Raw genomic sequence first — 21209 nt, 5'->3', positions numbered from 1 at the left:
CAGAGATAACAAAGCAATTCAGAGATAGCAAAGTAATTCAGAGACAGAAGAGCAATTCAGAGATTGAAGAGTAATTCAGAGATAGCAGATTAATTCAGAGACAGAAGAGCAATTCAGAGATTGAAGAGTAATTCAGAGATAGCAGATTAATTCAGAGATAGCAAAGCAATTCAGAGATAGTTGAGCAATTCAGAGAGCAAAGTAATTCAGAGACAGCAAAGCAATTCAGAGATAGTTGAGCAATTCAGAGATAGCAAAGTAATTCAGAGACAGATGAGCAATTCAGAGATTGAAGAGTAATTCAGAGACAGAAGAGCAATTCAGAGACAGAAGAGCAATTCAGAGATAGTACAGCAATTCAGAGATAGCAGGTTAATTCAGAGGAAACAAGTGATTCAGAGATAGCAAAGTAATTCAGAGATAGCAAAGTAATTCAGAGATAGCAGAGTAATTCAGAGATTTATAACAGTTATTCAGAGATAGGAGAGTAATTCAGGGATTTATAACACAGTATTCAGAGATAGCAGAGTAATTCAGAGGTAACCAGTGATTCAGAGATAGCAGAGTAACTCAGAGATAGCAGAGTAATTCAGAGATAGCAGAGTAATTCAGAGGTAACCAGTGATTCAGAGATAGCAGAGTAACTCAGAGATAGCAGAGTAATTCAGAGATAGCAGAGTAACTCAGAGATAGCAGAGTAATTCAGAGATAGCAGAGTAATTCAGAGATAGCAGAGTAATTCAGAGGTAACCAGTGATTCAGAGATAGCAGAGTAATTCAGAGGTAACCAGTGATTCAGAGATAGCAGAGTAATTCAGAGATAGCAGAGTAATTCAGAGATAGCAGAGTAATTCAGAGATTTATAACAGTTATTCAGAGATAGGAGAATAATTCAGGGATTTATAACACAGTATTCAGAGATAGCAGAGTAATTCAGAGGTAACCAGTGATTCAGAGATAGAAAAGTAATTCAGAGATATCACAAACAAAATAATTGTGTATTGTCATTAAATTCCACTATTAACTCCATTACATACAAAATAATCAAAATTAATTCTTATGATTTATTCAAGATTGATACCTCTAGTACAACACATACATTCTGATGACAGAGCTACACACTAGCTTATGGCATTTGATTTCAGCCAATAGAACCACTTGTTTAAAATAAGATTACCAAATTTACATTACTACTGGGAACAATATATAAGGTTAAGACTCCTGCTTATAATACCAGAATGCTGTAAGGTTATAATGAGGTATGTTAGATAACCTGGTTATAATCAGGTATGTTCTAATATAACCTGGTTATAATCAGGTATGCTATATAACCTGGTTATAAGCAGGTATGCTATATATAACCTGGTTTTAATGAGGTATGCTATATAATTTGGTTATCATCAGGTATGTTATATAACCTGGTTATAATCAAGTATGCTATATAACCTGGTTATAATCAGGTAAACTATATAACCTGGTTATAATCAGGTATATGCTTTATAACCTGGTTATAATCAGGTATGTAATATAACCTGGTTATAATCAGGTATGTTATATAATCTGGTTATAATCAGGTATGTTATATAACCTGGTTAAAATCAGGTATGCTATATAACCTGGTTATAATCAGGTATGTTATATAATCTGGTTATAATCAGGTATGTTCTGATATAATCTGGTTATAATCAGGTATGCTATATAACCTGGTTAAAATCAGGTATGCTAGATATAAACCAGGTTACAATCAGGTATGCTATATAACTTGGTTATAATCAGGTATGCTATATAACCTGGTTACAATAAGGTATGCTATATAACTTGGTTATAATCAGGTATGCTATTTAACTTGGTTATAATCAGGTATGCTATATAACTTGGTTAAAATCAGGTATATGCTTTATAACCTGGTTATAATCAGGTATGCTATATAACTTGGTTATAATCAGGTATGCTATATAACCTGGTTATAATCAGGTATGCTATATAACCTGGTTAAAATCAGGTATGCTATATAAACCTGGTTACAATAAGGTGTGCTATATAACCTGGTTATAATCAGGTATGCTATATAACTTGGTTATAATCAGGTATGCTATATAACTTGGTTATAATCAGGTATGCTATATAACTTGGTTATAATCAGGTATGCTATATAACTTGGTTATAATCAGGTATGCTATATAACCTGGTTATAATCAGGTATGCTATATAACCTGGTTATAATCAGGTATGCTATTTAACTTGGTTATAATCAGGTATGCTATATAACTTGGTTATAATCAGGTATGCTAATGCTATATAACCTGGTTATAATTAGGTATGCTATATAACATGGTTATAATCAGGTATGTTATATAACTTGGTTATAATCAGGTATGCTATATAACTAAGGATGTCTGTCATGCTATAAAGTTAAAAACTAAACTACAACTTGTACACACTCAAGAGTATAAATCTCCATTGATTTTGAGGACACGAAAAGCGACATTGTTTTAAAAGCAAGCACAGGCAGCATGCTTACGCCTAAACCTAATTACATCTAGATTTACCGAAACTCTAGGGAAACGACATTCACGATGATACACAGCCAAACCATAAAATATAGGATGTTGCTGTTTCCCTTGTGATTAAAACTCCCAACACAACATTCAATATATTCTGATATTACCACACTTTTCTCCATGACTTTGTATTAATTCTCCAATGTCGGTGTGGTATAAAGGAGGGTAAGAAATGCCATCAGTTCATCTATATATAGTCAGAGTCAAGGAATTCTCATTATGATAATCCCTGGTGGGAGACAACAGAGAAAGAACATCACCACTTCAGATTACTCCACAACTAACGCTATACTCGGTAGCTCGATCTTCTCACATTGGAAGACTACTGACCAGAAACTCAGAATCTCCCACATGAAGCTTTCTATACAACACAACCATCTTAATTAAACTCTGTGATGCATCTTCATTTATTTTTTTTTAGTCAAAATTATTGACTGATAAAAATAAAATATATTACATTTAATTTTATTGTAGGTTTTTTATCAGGCTGAGGCCAATTCAGTGGCCTTGTCGATCATATACATTTGTATCCTTTTTCATTCAGTCTAAATGTGAATCAAAGTTTCGATCAAATTATCAAAATATCACAGCATGTAAACAAATGAATTCTCATAAGATTATGTGATATGATAAAATGAGAGTTAGTGGCCTAGTCGATCATATATCCTTTTTCATTCAGTCTCAATGTGAATCAAAGTTTCGATCAAATTATCAAAATATCACAGCATGTAAACAAACGAATTCTCATAAGATTATGTGATATGATAAAATGAGAGTTAGTGGCCTAGTCGATCATATATCCTTTTACATTCAGTCTAAATGTGAATCAAAATTCAGATCAAATTATCAAAATATCACAGCATGTAAACAAATGAATTCTCATAAGATTATGTGATATGATAAAATGAGAGTTAGTCGATCATATATCCTTTTTCATTCAGTCTAAATGTGAATCAAAGTTTCGATCAAATTATCAAAATATCACAGCATGTAAACAAATGAATTCTCATAAGATTAAGTTATATGATAAAATAAGAAATTAGTAACCATATTTTGGCATTCGCTGTGTGGTTGTGGCCTGATTACTGTTAACGGCTCCATTTACAGCCAGTAGCTGTGTTCAAGCAACGCCAGGAGGTACTGTGGCCTTTATCCTGGCTTTTCATTAAAAAGTCAATAAATTAATAACTTAAATTTGTTGAACCTTTTATCGAGATTTATTACACATAAATTTTACTTTCTGCCTGATACTATTAACATGATCTTAAATTCAAAGTTTGATGGAATTGCTCAGTGACTTTTAATGACATTTATTAAACGATGGAGAAGAAACTCATATAGCTATGACAAAATTGTCTCTGTATAAAAATTCAACCATATTTTGTATCACAGCTTGCTTTTATGTGTAATTAGGATATATATATAAACTAGAGCTGTCGTCATAGTGATGACTAATAACCCCTTACAGGTTCTAACTCTTAACCTCTCAACTAATCAGAGGCCTTCATTTCAACGTGACAGTTACAAGTAATTGTTAATGGAACATATGCACTCCCAGTCCCTTGAAAACTCCAACCTACCAATTTCCAGATTATCAGACAATGGCTTAATTCTGACCAATCAGACTGAGGCCTCCATTTCAGTTACCATGACAACAAAATTGTGTATGTCACAATCCCCCATTACACGTATATTCATACAATGTTTGAAGGAAATACTACAAATTTTATGGGCAAAATGGTTTTCACCAATCAGAGTCTTCATCAGCTTTGGTAACCATGACAACAATCTGGGCAAAAATGATGCATGATTTAGTATGTTTATGTCATAGCAACCAATATTGGAGTAATGTTTGTATAGGGTAGCATTCTTAACATCAGTTGCACACACAGTTTGAAAAGAATCCCTCATTCCCATGACATCCTATACTTCATTTCATTGAAGACATAATCTAATATAGTGCCTCATTGTGTCAGCAAAACAAGAGGCCCAAAGGTCCTACCATTTAACATCAGACCAAGTGTCAAAACACATTTGACAGCATACTAATTTCAGAAGATCTCCCTTAAAACACAAACTAAAAAAATTATAGTTATTATTTTATTTAACTTAATTACATTACATCATTTATCAGAAGATCTCATTTGAAGATTTAACATGCAAGATCCCAATCATAAAAGATATATAAATTAAAATCTTCTAATTGTGTAAAACCCTTCAATATAGCAGGCAACATTAAAAGCTTCAGAATCGATTCTGTGTTTGAATAAGCCTTGTGAATGAAGGTCAAGGTCATTGATTTGAACAAATTACAGTCCTTCACTCCAGCAAGCTGATATATAATATCATGGCTCTTGGACTCCTAGTTCTGAAGAAGATTTTCTTTACAGAAAATGTGGAATGCACCAGGATATATGATATCTTATTACAAATATATTCCGTGACAAATCCATTTTAGTATGTAATGTTTTGATATCCAATGTGCAAAACATTTAGGGACCGTAGGCCTTTAAGCAGTGAGTTATCTGCAAAAACGATTTGCTTGCAACATGCATTTTCACTTTGTCAAGTATCCATAAAAAGTCTGAACATTTTTTTGGCAACAATTCATACGCAAAGTACTTTAAAAAATACAAAAAATACTTAATGGTTTTATGGGGATCTGTTAGTCAGGTGATCAGATGTCAATATCTGAAGCGAAACATAGCTGTTCATTACCAGGTTTTTTTGGCATATTGTAATATATATCTGAAATACATTACGAGCTATTATGATTGAAATGAACACTATCCCAGTGACTGACAGCTAGGGAGAGTTAATAACACAGTACTAAAGCTTTGTGTGAAATTTAGGTCGATGATTGACAAAATCGAACCTAAAGATATTTTTTTTATTTTTGAAAACCAATAATTTAACATATTTTTTAAATGTATGGGTTTTCCTTTTTAGTTTTAGAATTAAATTACTACTGTATAAGGATTAAGCAGGATTAAAAACTGGTTTATCAATGTTTATAGACCAATAACTTAATTCAGTTGCCTCGATCTATCTTTGTATTCACAGAGTGCACTTCAGCAAGACATGTAGGTCTATACATCACTCCTTAATGAAACCGAAAAAAAAATTCTTTTCACCTCGTGACTTAAAACACGTAGCTAAAATAGGAATGAATTGAGGTTTTTCAGAATGTAACCCCTAATCTTTCCAGTAAACAGAGCTCATCCACATTTTATTGTCGGTTTATAGTTGCTTCCATTTTACTTTTCATTATGGGAGGTAGTCGAATGGCTGAAGTGGCTAGATATGTCAGATGGAAAAATCTGGTTGACCTATTGGATGACCTTTAAACTCACCAGTTTTTCTTGCAGGCTGATTGATTGACATTCACAGCCTCTGTGTTTGTAAGATTGCTGAATTGGGATTTCATTTCCTGGCCGAGACCAAACGAAGAACGAAACAACATGTACATGGCAGTGTTTTTCTTCTTACAAGAAAACGGCATGTTCCAGTTTAATGAAAAGATCCTTAGAAATACTGAGAATGGCTATAGTTAATATCCCAAGGCATTGATTGTGACTATAATTTATTCATACAGTGTGAAAATTAGGATCCTTAGTGGCAAAATGGCACCAGAAAACATCTATGAATTACTCTGCTTATCACTTTCTGTATGAACTGTCAGTCAATTTGAGGTCGAACCCTATTGTTTTGGACTTGAAGACCCTGATTGTACCCGATTGGTCTTCATTTGAGATTTAAAGACCACAGTTGTTTCCCTTTTGAGGAATTTTATTATATCTGATTTGAAGACCATTTTTACAGTATAAATTTGATTATAAATGCAAAAGGTTTTGTTCAATATCAACTTCTTCACATCAATACGTCACAGATCGGACATACTTGTTAGAAATCTATAATCTTTTCTTCATATACGTTCTATACATTTCAGAGATTAAGAGCTCTGTATTTCAACTTTAGCAACAATCCAATTAAATGGAACTTAATTTCCGCTGCTCTATAATGCATTGCAGTACCAAGGATTTTGTTGTATTGATGAGGACCATAGTGGAGCGGAAATTACGAGTTTAATTTTGATTACATTGACCTTGGATGGAAATCGCATACCCTATGATACGATTTTATTTCTGGAAATGACACCCTCAGAAAAATTGAAATATTGAATATTTATAACCAATATAGTGTGATAAATTATTATCCTAAATACATAAATACCCTAAATATATGAATATCCTAAATAAATAAATATCCTAAATAAATTAATATTAGCTGCATGTGTATCTTATGATAAATATGCATGGTAACATTTTCATACAAAACAATATCAGTCAATGGAAAGATAATTATATATATTGCTTGTGTTCTAAATTTTGCTTTGCTGAACATTTATCAACTTACCACTCACCATTTTCTGAGCTCTTCTGCAAGGTTAAATCCCCTATTGTTCATTGTGAACTATAAATAGTTATAGATGTCTAAGAAAAAATTACTGAACCACCTTTCAAACTTGTGAAATGTACAGGAAGTTGTGGTGGTTGAGTTGATGATGTCATCATTTTGGTAGAAATACATTATGATGTCATACCAGAATTATGACGTCATCAATTTTGATCCCAAATTTTGATGACATCATCAACAATGAAAGGGGAGATAACTGGTTATTTTGAGATGCAACCATGCAAATCTATTTCCAAGAAATAATTTTTATTTTCTACCTTGATTTAAAAAAAAAAAAAAATTGCAAAACTTAATAATTATGCTATACACTTTATATGTTGTCATTGTTAAGTCACACATGATGGGAAGGAAAATGTATATCTGGATACACTTGTGAAATTCCATAACAGCTTTTATATGCATGCCTGGCAATTTTTTACATTCTACTTATTTGAACAAAATAGTTTAAACTAAACTTAATATCTTCAATATTAGAAAAAAATACAATATAAATGATTCATAATTTAATTATAGAAAATATGACGGCAACTAAGACATTTAAGTCCTTGTGATTACATCCTTGCCAACTTCTTAGATTTTCGTCAGGGGAGATTGCAGATGTTGAAAAGATTTCAAGCCTCAGAAAGTACTGGTACATTAGAATAGACCATCTTTGAAGACCTTAGATTCCTTCAAACTTAAGCTGCCCTTTCTGGTTAAATAACACTATTTTTGAAATAATGAATAATATAGAAGCTTAACTGAAAATTTCTGTCTAATTTTCGGGTCCAAGATCAGAAGTGTCTGTCCCAGATAGGGAGAGTTACTTCCTATTTGGAATGGAGGCTCCAAATCTTTAAACCTCCTATTATTTCCTCAGAAATTTAGAAACTATTAAATAGTGCAGGTATTCCAACTAGAAAGAAGTTTAAAAATGTTACCAAGTACAACAAATGTAAGCAAAATCAGTTATTTTCTCAAAATCCCAAGCAAGCTAGAGATATAAACTTTCACCAAAAGTATTGTTAGAATGAGTTTAGCTGATGGACTTAATGTGATAAAGCAGTCGGTATATGATGTAGCAATTAAATGGTCAATATTTGAATATAACAAAGTGGTCAGTATTTATGTAACAACCGAAGTGGTCAGTCAAGGTGACAAATTGGTCAGTATTTATGTGACAAAGTGGCCAGTATTAAGGTAAGAAAGTGGTCAGGTTTAAGGTCGGAAAGCGGTTAGTATTCAGGTGACAAATCGGTCAGTATTTATGTGAAAAAGCGGTCAGAATAATGTGATACAGTGGTCACCGTATTAAGGTGACAAAGAGGTCAGTATGTATGTGACAAAGCAGTCAGTACATGTGACAAAACGGTCAGTATTTATGTAACAAAGCGGTCAGTATGTATGTGACAAAGCGGTCAGTATTAAGGTGACAAAGTGTTCAGTATTAAAGTGAGAAAGCGGTCAGTATTAAAGTGACAAAGTGGTCAGTATTAAGGTGACAAAGTGGTCAGCATATATGTGACAAATCGGTCAGTATAAAGGTGACAAACCGGTCAGTATGTATGTGACAAAACCGTCGGCATTAATGTGATAAAGCAGTCAGTATTAAGGTGACAAAGCGGTCAGTATTAAGGTGACAAAGCGGTCAGTATTAAGGTGACAAAGCGGTCAGTATTAAGGTGACAATGCGGTCAGTATTAAGGTGACAAAGTGGTCAGTATTAACGTGACAAGCAGTCAGTATTAAGGTGACAAAGTGGTCAGTATTAAGGTGACAAGCGGTCAGTATTAAGGTGACAAAGTGGTCAGTATTAAGGTGACAAGTGGTCAGTATTAAGGTGACAAAGTGGTCAGTATTAAGGTGACAAAGCGGTCAGTATTAAGGTGACAAGCGGTCAGTATTAAGGTGACAATGCGGTCAGTATTAAGGTGACAAAGTGGTCAGTATTAAGGTGACAAAGCGGTCAGTATTAAGGTGACAAAGCGGTCAGTATTAAGGTGACAAAGCGGTCAGTATCAAGGTGACAATGCAGTCAGTATTAATGTGACAAGGCGGTCAGTATTAATGTGATCAGGCGGTCAGTATTAAGGTGACAAAGCGGTCAGCATTAAGGTGGCAAAGAGGTCAGTATACATGTGACAAAACAGTCAGTATTTATGTAACAAAGCGATCAGTATATGTGACAAAGCGGTCAGTATGTATGTGAAAAAAAGCGGTCAGTATGTATGTGACAAAACCGTCGGTATTAATGTGACAAGGCGGTCAGTTAAGGTGACAAAACCGCCGGCATTAATGTGACAAAGCGGTCAGTATTTATGTGACAAAAAAGTCAGTTAAGGCAGTCTGTACAAGGAACACCCAATCAATCAATACTATCTGACCCAGTAATCCAAAGGCCATTGATTATTAACACAACTGTCACTTCCTAAATGGATGTGTATTGAGTCTGAATAAAGATGCTAAAATAACACGAATCTATCCCAATGTGGAATGAAAAAGTGCTCCATACTAGATATCAGCCTGGACAAGCATCAGTGATTTGTCAGGAATTAGCAATGGTCAATTCTCGACTCTGATAATTAAACAGACCCAAACTGACAGGCGAAACAAAGTAACCAACTTTCTTTATACCATGTGGCCACAAAGTAATGACTTTTCTCTTTGATCAATAGGCAAACCAAGCACCCTTAATGAAAATAACTGTACATATATCAAACTATGCCCCGTCCCCACTACAGTGAAATAACTGTACATATATCAAACTATGCCCCGTCCCCACTACAGTGAAATAACTGTACATATATCAAACTATGCCCCGTCCCCACTACAGTGAAATAACTGTACATATATCAAACTATGCCCCGTCCCCACTACAGTGAAATAACTGTACATATATCAAACTATGCCCCGTCCCCACTACAGTGAAATAACTGTACATATATCAAACTATGCCCCGTCCCCACTACAGTGAAATAACTGTACATATATCAAACTATGCCCCGTCCCCACTACAGTGAAATAACTGTACATATATCAAACTATGCCCCGTCCCCACTACAGTGAAATAACTTCTCACTTTGATGAAAAACAGTCACCCTTAAAGAAAATAATTGTGTAGCTTGTAAAATTGCTTTAAATAGAGTACAGGGAATATTCTTATACTGTAAAGTTAAATGTATAAATAAAGATGTTTATTGGTTTAATAAATGTATGTACAGCGATGTTATATACATACTTATATACATACGGTTATATGCTGTGTAAACAGTACGTATGTGATATTTTATCTATACAGAGAAATGTTTTATTTACTTTTCCGTGCATTTTTTCCTTTTATTTACTTGATTCATTCATACTAAATTGACTTTCCGCTAAAAGGATGGCTCAGAAGTGTCATTATATACAGTAAACTGTTTAGAAAAACTATTTGTAATTTCCTGAAAAAAAATCAATACAACCTAATCAGCGTATTGTGTTAACATCAAATCAATTCAATCTGCTCCAGTAAATTCAAACATCTAGGTGATTCAGACATCAATAGCAGAATCATCTGAATGTTTGACTGATCTTTAAGTACTCATTGTATCAGATTTGTATAGAAATGTGTCAGATGAAGACCATACAATGTTCCTACATGTATACAGTGTAGTTGACTCAGTAGCCATGATCATGTCAGTTAAATACTGGAAATTAGTTTGATGCATTATTAACAACCTCTGACAAAAACAAAAAACAAAAAAACCTACAAAATGTCTATAAGACATGAATGCTCTTGCTCCTTATAATGCAACAATGCAGCCTGTGCAGAAGGGGTCAAAGGGGGTCAAAGGGGGTCAAAGGTCACCTTTGACCCAACACTGTTGACCCAGTGTAACCTTTATTAGGAATTTGTGGTTAAAGACATAATTATCTTTGATTCAGTAGCAGCATCATATGGACCGACATGAGTATCATATTAACCCTATATATGCATCTTAATAAATGGCAAGGATATAAAAAAAGAAATGAAGCATTTCTTCTTTCTTCATGTCATTTCTAAATTGTATCCTTTGATGAGACACCATATTGACTGAATTTTTTTCTCTATACAAATGTACAATTTCCTACAAAGTGAGAATATATATACTGATCTATACTAGCATTGTTTGTGTTGGATAGAAAATTGGTGAGGGAGCTCAAGTGTCTGTAATAAAATATTAACCATATGCATTGTGAACATTTATGTCCATATAAGCTATCAGGGTACATCATATGACAGTGCATTTTATAATATTTGATCAAGTTCAAAGATTCAGTAGTACATTAAGTAAGGATCAGAACGATTTGACCTTTGACCCCTGATGCATCTAATGAAAGTATATCTAAAGTCAAAAAGTATTTATAGCCAATCAGAAGTTGTAAAATATAACAAGGAAGAAACACAATAATTAAGACTAATGTAGAATTAGCAAGTTTAAGGTCACCTTACTAGCTCTGAGGCTGGTGGACATTTCTCATTAAAACTCAGAGGTAGGATGTATAAGGTCACTTTACTAGTTCTGAGAATGGTGGCCATTTCCCTTTAAAGCTCAGAGATAAGGATGTATAGGGTGACCTTACTATCTCTGAGGCTGGTGGCCATTTCCCTTTAAAGCTCAGAGGTAGGATGTATAAGGTCACCTTACTAGCTCTGAGGCTGGTGGCCATTTCCCTTTAAAGCTCAGAGGTTACGAGGATGTATAAGGTCACCTTACTAGCTCTGAGGCTGGTGGCCATTTCCCTTTAAAGCTCAGAGGTAGGATGTATAGGGTGACGTTACTATCTCTGAGGCTGGTGGCCATTTCCCTTTAAAGCTCAGAGGTAGGATGTATAGGGTGACGTTACTATCTCTGAGGCTGGTGGCCATTTCCCTTTAAAGCTCAGAGGTAGGATGTATAAGGTCACCTTACTAGCTCTGAGGCTGGTGGCCATTTCCCTTTAAAGCTCAGAGATAGGATGTATAAGGTCACCTTACTAGCTCTGAGACTGTTAGCCATTTCGCTTTAAAGCTCAGAGGTAGGATGTATAAGGTCACCTTACTAGCTCTGAGGCTGGTGGCCATTTCCCTTTAAAGCTTAGAGATAGGATGTATAAGGTCACTTTACTAGCTCTGAGGCTGGTGGCCATTTCCCTTTAAAGCTCAGAGATAGGATGTATAAGGTCACCTTACTAGCTCTGAGACTGTTAGCCATTTCGCTTTAAAGCTCAGAGATAGGATGTATAGGGTGACCTTACTAGTTCCGAGACTGGTGGCCATTTCCCTTTAAAGCTCAGAGGTAGGATTTAGTTTACAGAGGTCAAGAGGTCGTTTTAAGTTTGAGTCTGCAGCAGAGATAGGATATTTTTTCATTACTCTTTCCTATTACACTACAGCCTGGGGACTTCCAGCCAGGCATGATGGTTTGTCTGCAAGATATTGAACAATATCACAGACACAAGTACTAATGGACAGCGCAGAATGACAAAAAGGCTTATCACAAACAAATCTGAAGCAGGGAGCATCGGTCAAGATAAACTTCAAAGATTGGAACATGATGTTTGTTGTGTCGAACTAGACCCAGTGTGCGTATGGTCTAGGTTGTGATTGTGTTCAAACATACAGCTACAATTTTCATCAAAAGTGAGCAGTTCAGCAAGTCATGAGTATAGAAAAGACTTATTGTTAAAAATTAACAGAAACTGCCCTCAATTTCAAATTGGGATACCTTTAACCCATGAAGGTTGGAAGGTGTAGGAGGATTCTTAAGTTGACTAATAAAAGGCGTTTGAGTGTTAACAACTTAAGAATCTTACCTTAAGGGGATGATTGATTACTTTTTCTCCTACGTTGTATCCAAATGGTCGTCTTATGGAGCATGCTGACCTATTCTTAATGCAATGTTGATGTGATGTCAAACAATTACTGTAACACCATGATGGGGATTGTCCCATCTCTGCCGGAGGGTGAGATGAGGATACACTAGTGCATAGATCATATTGTAGGTGTTTAAGAGAAATCAGCATACAGCCTACCCCAATTACCCACTAATGATTCAGAGATAATTCAGAGATGATTTAGAGATATAATTCAGAGATACTGTAATTCAGAAATGATTCAGAGATGATTTAGAGATATAATTCAGAGATACTGTAATTCAGAAATGATTCAGAGATGATTTAGAGATATAATTCAGAGATACTGTAGTTCAGAGATGAGTCAGAGAGATAATTCAGAGATACTGTAATTCAGATATGATTCAGAGATGATTTAGAATAGACCAAAACTCCACTATATAACTATTTGTTTGGAAAACATTCTTCCTTTTACTGTGCCTAGATGTGTCAATAGTATCTAATATGGGCATTTTTAGTAATTGAAATGCCTCCCTATATTTCATATTTGTGCAATATAATTCACAGCCGCCATTTGCATTTCAAGGTCAAAAGAGAATCAACGTTTATGCTTTGATAAAGTAAAATGTGGTCAAACAAGCGCTCGCACTACCTCCTACAGACACTTGCGACCATAGCCGGCATGGTTATTTTGTGCAATATGACTGATCCACATGAGCTTTATTTGTTCTCCTGAAACATGCTTTTTATATTTGTTTTGTCGAAATTGACAGGTAGATTAACAAATTCAATGTCAAAATCAAGACCCATGGATAGCCATGATACATATCAACAATTGGTCAAGTTACATCTGTTTAATTGAAACAGAATAGTGATTTTTAATCTGGATAGATATCACTTGATTTACTATTTACATGAACCTTAAAACAGTTACACAATATATCACCCTTAAGTTATGTAATATCTTATACATGTATAAACTATAACATATAGGTTTATATATTTAAACAGTTTTAAAATATAATTTTATACCTTTCTGTTCTTAGAATGTTCCAATGCATTTTAAGAGCTGCTTAAGAACATTTTAAAAACCTTTGAAGTTCTTGAACTGTTCTTAGAATGTTCCAATTACATTTTAAGAACTGCTTAAGAACATTTTAAAAACCTTTGGAGTTCTTGAACTGTTCTTCATCTGTTCCAGAAATTATTAAAGAACTTTTTAAGAACTGAAGTTCTTTTACTTTTAAGAAAATGGGCTACGAACAATTCAAGAACTGTTCTTTAAACGTTCAAGAATGGTTCAGGAACACTTCTAAATGACAAGAACAAAATTTCGCAGGGGATTTACGCCCTCCATAACTTAAAGTAAGAATACTTCTCCATGATCTTGAACCTCATGTCCAAGCCGTTCAGCTCTGTGTACACAATTTTATGTAGATTTTTTATACTGTAAATAATGATCGTGCTGATGTTTTCACATGCAATTTTTGATGGCAACTTTTATTGGAAATAGGTGCATCATGTTACCATGGCATTAATCCGTTAAATTCTGTTATGTATGCATGTGCGGAAACATTTTCAGCACATGTATATTATTTATTAACCAAATTAACAATTGTGCCACGTACTGTTTCTCCATGAAATAAAACCTACATCCTTAAATCTTTAATGTTGATAAACTTAGGAGAAAGATAATGTGAAGAAAACGCTATAGGAACATTGAAAATTAATAAAATATTGTATTGTCTATCTTAATATTCATCAAAAAAGAGATATTACAAAGTATAACTAATTATAATTACATTGATGGTTAATTTTGGTTTAAAAACATACTTATACACACAAAAAAAAAAAAAATAAGGACAAATATTTTCTAATTACACTAAAATTAATCATATCAAAAGAGTAATCTATTAAACAAAACTCTTTTTGAAAATATATTCGTAGGCTTGTCATAAATATTTGTCACTAATCAATGTTACAAAATTATTCATTCATTGTGTTCTTACTTAATTGTTTCAATGCATGACTCCTCAATTCATTTCCGATTTCATTTCACACAAAATAATATTTTCTTATTAAAAGCAATTGGGTCAATCGTCTGTTGCCATTTTCAAGGCAGCCATTTCCTTCTTAACTGATATATGCATTTCAACAATATCAGCAATAAAATGGCATCCCTGAAATTTAACTTGAAGAATACCATTTGGATGTAGGAGACAAAGTCAAAAAACACATTGTCAAAGTTTAAACAATACATGTACAAGTATTGTTTGAAATTGATGAAGATTGGTTGAGAAACGATAAAAGAAAACTATAATTGAATAAAAGTAAACAGCTTTGTGGGTTACCACTAAAGTGCTGCTAGATTGTAAAAACCGTGGAATAAATGTAAAAATATAAACAATAATAAAAAAACTTGTCAATAAGTTAGTATAACGAAATACTGTCAGTGCATTAATACATTGCAAGAAACTCTCTAACTAACTTCTAGCTAGTATAAAATAAATAAAAACGTGTCAATTTCCAAATGTATCACAAATCATTTTATATCCATAATAATTAATAATTCCAACAACTTTGGAATTCATTTTGATAATTTTAGAAAAAAACGTTCAGAATGGCATTATTATTCCCCCCCCCTTGTCAAGAGATAATTATTACTGATTTGTGAGACATATGTAAATGGATAACGTGTAAACACATAAATATTAGTTTTAGATAATGTGATGATGTAGAGATTAAAATTTGTACTAATTCACGGATAGGGAATGATACTGAGAGTATAAGTTAGTACCTATACACACAAAAACACACTGACTAATGGTCTCCGATACACACATTGTAGTCACATGAGAGTATATGTTAGTAATACACACACACCAACACACTGACTAATGGTCTCCGATACACACACATGTCACATGCACATACTGACAACTAATCATGTGGAACTTCCTTATCTGGTCTGAATTAGGATTAGGACAAGTCAGGAGTGTCCTTATCTGGTCTGAATTAGGATTAGGACAAGTCAGGAGGGTTCTTATGTGGTCTGAATTAGGATTAGGACAAGTCAGGAGTGTCCTTATCTGGTCTGAATTAGGATTGGGACAAGTCAGGAGTGTCCTTATCTGGTCTGAATTAGGATTGGGACAAGTGAGGAGTGTCCTTATCTGGTCTGAATTAGGATTGGGACAAGTGAGGAGTGTCCTTATCTGGTCTGAATTAGGATTGGGACAAGTCAGGAGTGTCCTTATCTGGTCTGAATTGGGATTAGGACAAGTCAGGAGTGTCCTTATCTGGTCTGAATTGGGATTGGGACAAATCAGGAGTGTCCTTATCTGGTCTGAATTAGGATTAGGACAAGTCAGGAGTGTCCTTATCTGGTCTGAATTAGGATTAGGACAAGTCAGGAGTGTCCTTATCTGGTCTGAATTGGGATTAGGACAAGACAGGAGTGTCCTTATCTGGTCTGAATTAGGATTAGGACAAGTCAGGAGTGTCCTTATCTGGTCTGAATTAGGATTAGGACAAGTCAGGAGTGTCCTTATCTGGTCTGAATTATGATTGGGACAAGTCAGGAGTGTCCTTATCTGGTCTGAATTAGGATTAGGACCAGTCAGGAGTGTCCTTATCAGGTCTGAATTAGGATAAGGACAAGTCATGAGTGTCCTTATCAGGTCCGAATTAGGATTAGGACAAGTCAGGAGTGTCCTTATCAGGTCTGAATTAGGATTAGGACAAGTCAGGAGTGTCCTTATCTGGTCTGAATTAGGATTAGGACCAGTCAGGAATATCCTTATCAGGTCTAGATTAGGATTGGGATAAGTCAGGAGTGCCTTTATCTGGTCTGAATTAGGATTAGGACCAGTCAGGAGTGTCCTTATCTGGTCTGAATTAGAATTGGGACAAGCCAGGGATGTCCTTTTCTGGTCTAAATAAGGATTAGGACAAGTCAGGAGTGTCCTTATCAGGTCTGAATTAGGATTGGGACAAGTCAGGAGTGTCCTTATCTGGTCTGAATTAGGATTAGGACAAGTCAGGAGTGTCCTTATCTGGTCTGAATTAGGATTAGGACAAGTCAGGAGTGTCCTTATCTGGTCTGAATTAGGATTAGGACAAGTCAGGAGGGTTCTTATGTGGTCTGAATTAGGATTGGGACAAGCCAGGGATGTCCTTTTCTGGTCTAAATTAGGATTGGGACAAGTCAGGAGGGTTCTTATCTGGTCTGAATTAGGATTGGGACAAGTCAGGAGTGTCCTTATCTGGTCTGAATTAGGATTAGGACAAGTCAGGAGTGTCCTTGTCAGGTCTAAATTAGGATTAGGACAAGTCAGGAGTGTCCTTATCAGGTCTGAATTAGGATTAGGAGAAGTCAGGAGTGTCCTTATCTGGTCTGAATTAGGATTAGGACAAGTCAGGAGTGTCCTTATCTGGTCTGAATTAGGATTATGACAAGTCAGGAGTGTCCTTATCAGGTCTGAATTAGGATAAGGACAAGTCATGAGTGTCCTTATCAGGTCTGAATTAGGATTAGGACAAGTCAGGAGTGTCCTTATCAGGTCTGAATTAGGATTAGGACAAGTCAGGAGTGTCCTTATCTGGTCTGAATTAGGATTAGGACCAGTCAGGAATATCCTTATCAGGTCTAGATTAGGATTGGGATAAGTCAGGAGTGCCTTTATCTGGTCTGAATTAGGATTAGGACCAGTCAGGAGTGTCCTTATCTGGTCTGAATTAGAATTGGGACAAGCCAGGGATGTCCTTTTCTGGTCTAAATAAGGATTAGGACAAGTCAGGAGTGTCCTTATCAGGTCTGAATTAGGATTGGGACAAGTCAGGAGTGTCCTTATCTGGTCTGAATTAGGATTAGGACAAGTCAGGAGTGTCCTTATCTGGTCTGAATTAGGATTAGGACAAGTCAGGAGTGTCCTTATCTGGTCTGAATTAGGATTAGGACAAGTCAGGAGGGTTCTTATGTGGTCTGAATTAGGATTGGGACAAGCCAGGGATGTCCTTTTCTGGTCTAAATTAGGATTGGGACAAGTCAGGAGGGTTCTTATCTGGTCTGAATTAGGATTGGGACAAGTCAGGAGTGTCCTTATCTGGTCTGAATTAGGATTAGGACAAGTCAGGAGTGTCCTTGTCAGGTCTAAATTAGGATTAGGACAAGTCAGGAGTGTCCTTATCAGGTCTGAATTAGGATTAGGAGAAGTCAGGAGTGTCCTTATCTGGTCTGAATTAGGATTAGGACAAGTCAGGAGTGTCCTTATCTGGTCTGAATTAGGATTATGACAAGTCAGGAGTGTCCTTATCTGGTCTGAATTAGGATTAGGACAAGTCAGGAGGGTTCTTATGTGGTCTGAATTAGGATTGGGACAAGCCAGGGATGTTCTTTTCTGGTCTAAATTAGGATTGGGACAAGTTAGGAGGGTTCTTAGGTGGTCTGAATTATGATTAGGACAAGTCAAAAGTGTCCTTATCTGGTCTGAATTAGGATTAGGACAGCGGCTTTCTCAGGTCTAAAATGGAATAAGGATAACTGGATTGTCCTAGAATTACTTTTCTGATGAAAAGGACCCTATGATGACTGTTCAAAGATGAAACTAGCTTTAAATGGATAACAACATTTTTTTTGTCTTAGCAGATAAGTCTATCCTAAATAGGATTAGGACATTGGTGCTGTTATTAAACACTAGTCAATCCTTAATAGGATTAGGACATGTGTGCTGTCCTAAAACACCAGCCTATCCTAAATAGAATTAGGTTCTGTCCTTAAACATTAGTCTATCCTAAATAGGATAAAGGCATTGGTGCTGTCCTAAAACATTAGTCTATCCTAAATAGAATTAAGACATTGGTGCTGTCCTAAATAATTAGTCTATCCTAAATAGAATTAAGACATTGGTGCTGTCTTAAAACACAAGTCTATCCTAAATAGTATTAATACATTGGTGCTGTCCTAAAACATTAGTCTATCCTAAATAGGATTAAGACATTGGTGCTGTCCTAAAACACAAGTCCATTCTAAATAAGATTAGGGCATTGTTGCTGTCCTAAAACATAAGTCTATCCTAAATAGAATTAAGACATTGGTGCTGTCCTAAAACACTAGTCTATCCTAAATAAGATTAGGGCATTGGTGCTGTCCAAAAACATAAGTCTATCCTAAATAGAATTAAGACATTGTTGCTGTCCAAAAACATTAGTCTATCCTAAATAGAATTAAGACATTGGTGCTGTCCTAAAACATAAGTCTATTCTGAATAAGATTAGACCATTGGTACTGTCCTAAAACATTAGTCTATCCTAAATAGAATTAAGACATTGGTGCTGGCCTAAAACACAAGTCTATCCTAAATAGAATTAAGACATTGGTGCTGTCCTAAAACACTAGTCTATCCTAAATAAGATTAGGGCATTGGTACTGCCCTAAAACATAAGTCTATCCTAAATAGGATTAGGGCATTGGTGCTGTCCTAAAACATTAGTCTATACTAAATAGAATTAAGACATTGGTGCTGGCCTAAAACACAAGTCTATTCTAAATAAGATTAAGACATTGGTACTGTCCTAAAACATAAGTCTATCCTAAATAGAATTAAGACATTGGTGCTGTCCTAAAACACAAGTCTATCCAAAATAGGATTAAGACATTGGTTCTGTCCTAAAACACAAGTCTATCCTAAATAGAATTAAGACATTGGTGCTGTCCTAAAACACAAGTCTATCCTAAATAGAATTAAGACATTGGTGCTGTCCTAAAACATAAGTCTATCCTAAATAGAATTAAGACATTGGTGCTGTCCTAAATCATTAGTCTATCCTAAATAGGATTAGGTGCTGTCCTTAAACATTAGTCTATCCTAAATAGAATTAAGACATTGGTGCTGTCCTAAAACATTAGTCAGGTTGAAGCATTATCAGGACTAATGCATTGTCTGTTTTAAAATCTAGTCTAGTAAAATATTTGTCTGGCCGAAATAGGAATAAGACAGCAGTGCTGTTGTATTATCAGACATATGTTACAAGTTTTATCAATACTAAACAGAACTTTAAAATAGAGATCTAATCCATGTCACATTTAAAGAATTTCTAAAAGTTGTTCAAGTACTGAGTTACTGGGAAAAGGTCAGACCAGGGAAGTAAAAAGTGAAATTCTTTTATCTTTCCAAACATATGGTATCTGTTAATTGTCTTAATGTCATAAGCATGATTCTGGTTATAGGTGAATATATGTTCTACTATAATTTTGGTAATGACATTTTACTTCTAAATTTTGATTCAACACACTCAAATCACAAATAAAGAAAAACATATCATATTTGTTATATCATAAACATTTCATATCCGGATTATATATAGACACAACAAATATAATCCCATACACGTCAGCATTCACATTCGATTTAGTCTAAGGAAGGTGCAAAATAAATCAAACTTCCCATCTTACTTACACTTCCTGAGACTCCTGTTTAGGTCTGCAACAACATGGCATGTTTGTAAAGTAATGTAAGATTTGGTGAGTAATGTCGTATGACATGTAAGATTTGGTGAGTAATGTCGCATGACATGTTAGATTTGGTGAGTAATGTCGTATGACATGTTAGATTTGGTGAGTAATGTCGTATGACGTGTTAGATTTGGTGGGTAATGTCGTATGACATGTAAGATTTGGTGAGTAATGTCGTATGACATGTTAGATTTGGTGAGTAATGTCGTATGACATGTTAGATTTGGTGAGTAATGTCGTATGACATGTAAGATTTGGTGGGTAATGTCGTATGACATGTAACATTTGGTGGGTAATGTCGTATGACATGTAAGATTTGGTGAGTAATGTCGTATGACATGTTATATTTGGTGAGTAATGTCGTATGAAGTGTAAGATTTGGTGGGTAATGTCATATGACATGTAAGATTTGGTGGGTAATGTCATATGACATGTAAGATTTGGTGGGTAATGTCGTATGACATGTAAGATTTGGTGGATAATGTCGTATGACATGTAAGATCTGGTGGATAATGTCGTATGACATGTAAGATTTGGTGAGCAATGTCGTATGACATGTAATATTTGGTGGGTAATGTCGTAGGACGTGTAAGATTTGGTGAGTAATGTCGTATGACATGTAAGATTTGGTGGGTAATGTCGTATGACATGTAAGATTTGGTGAGTAATGTCGTATGACATGTAAGATTTGGTGGGTAATGTCGTATGACATGTAAGATTTGGTGGGTAATGTCGTATGACATGTAAGATTTGGTGGGTAATGTCGTATGACATATAATATTTGGTGGGTAATGTCATATGACATGTACGATTTTGTGAGTTATGTC

At 35.0% G+C, this 21209-nt stretch overlaps 1 protein-coding gene across 2 annotated transcripts in view; it reads right to left on the bottom strand.

Moving 5' to 3' along the window:
- LOC117317254 (calcium/calmodulin-dependent 3',5'-cyclic nucleotide phosphodiesterase 1A-like) overlaps positions 1 to 21209 on the bottom strand; it is a 163721-nt gene that overhangs the window by 23874 nt on the left and 118638 nt on the right. For both annotated transcript variants that reach the window (XM_033871984.1, XM_033871985.1), the window contains exon 5: positions 20327 to 20350. In XM_033871984.1, coding sequence (XP_033727875.1) covers positions 20327 to 20350 — 24 coding nt within the window. The remainder of the gene's footprint in view (positions 1 to 20326; positions 20351 to 21209) is intronic.

This window comes from Pecten maximus, chromosome 19 (genome assembly GCF_902652985.1).
Source record: "Pecten maximus chromosome 19, xPecMax1.1, whole genome shotgun sequence".
Lineage (NCBI taxonomy): Eukaryota > Metazoa > Mollusca > Bivalvia > Pectinida > Pectinidae > Pecten > Pecten maximus.
The sequence above is the reverse complement of the archived record's forward strand: the minus strand, read 5'-3'. Positions and strand labels throughout refer to the sequence as shown.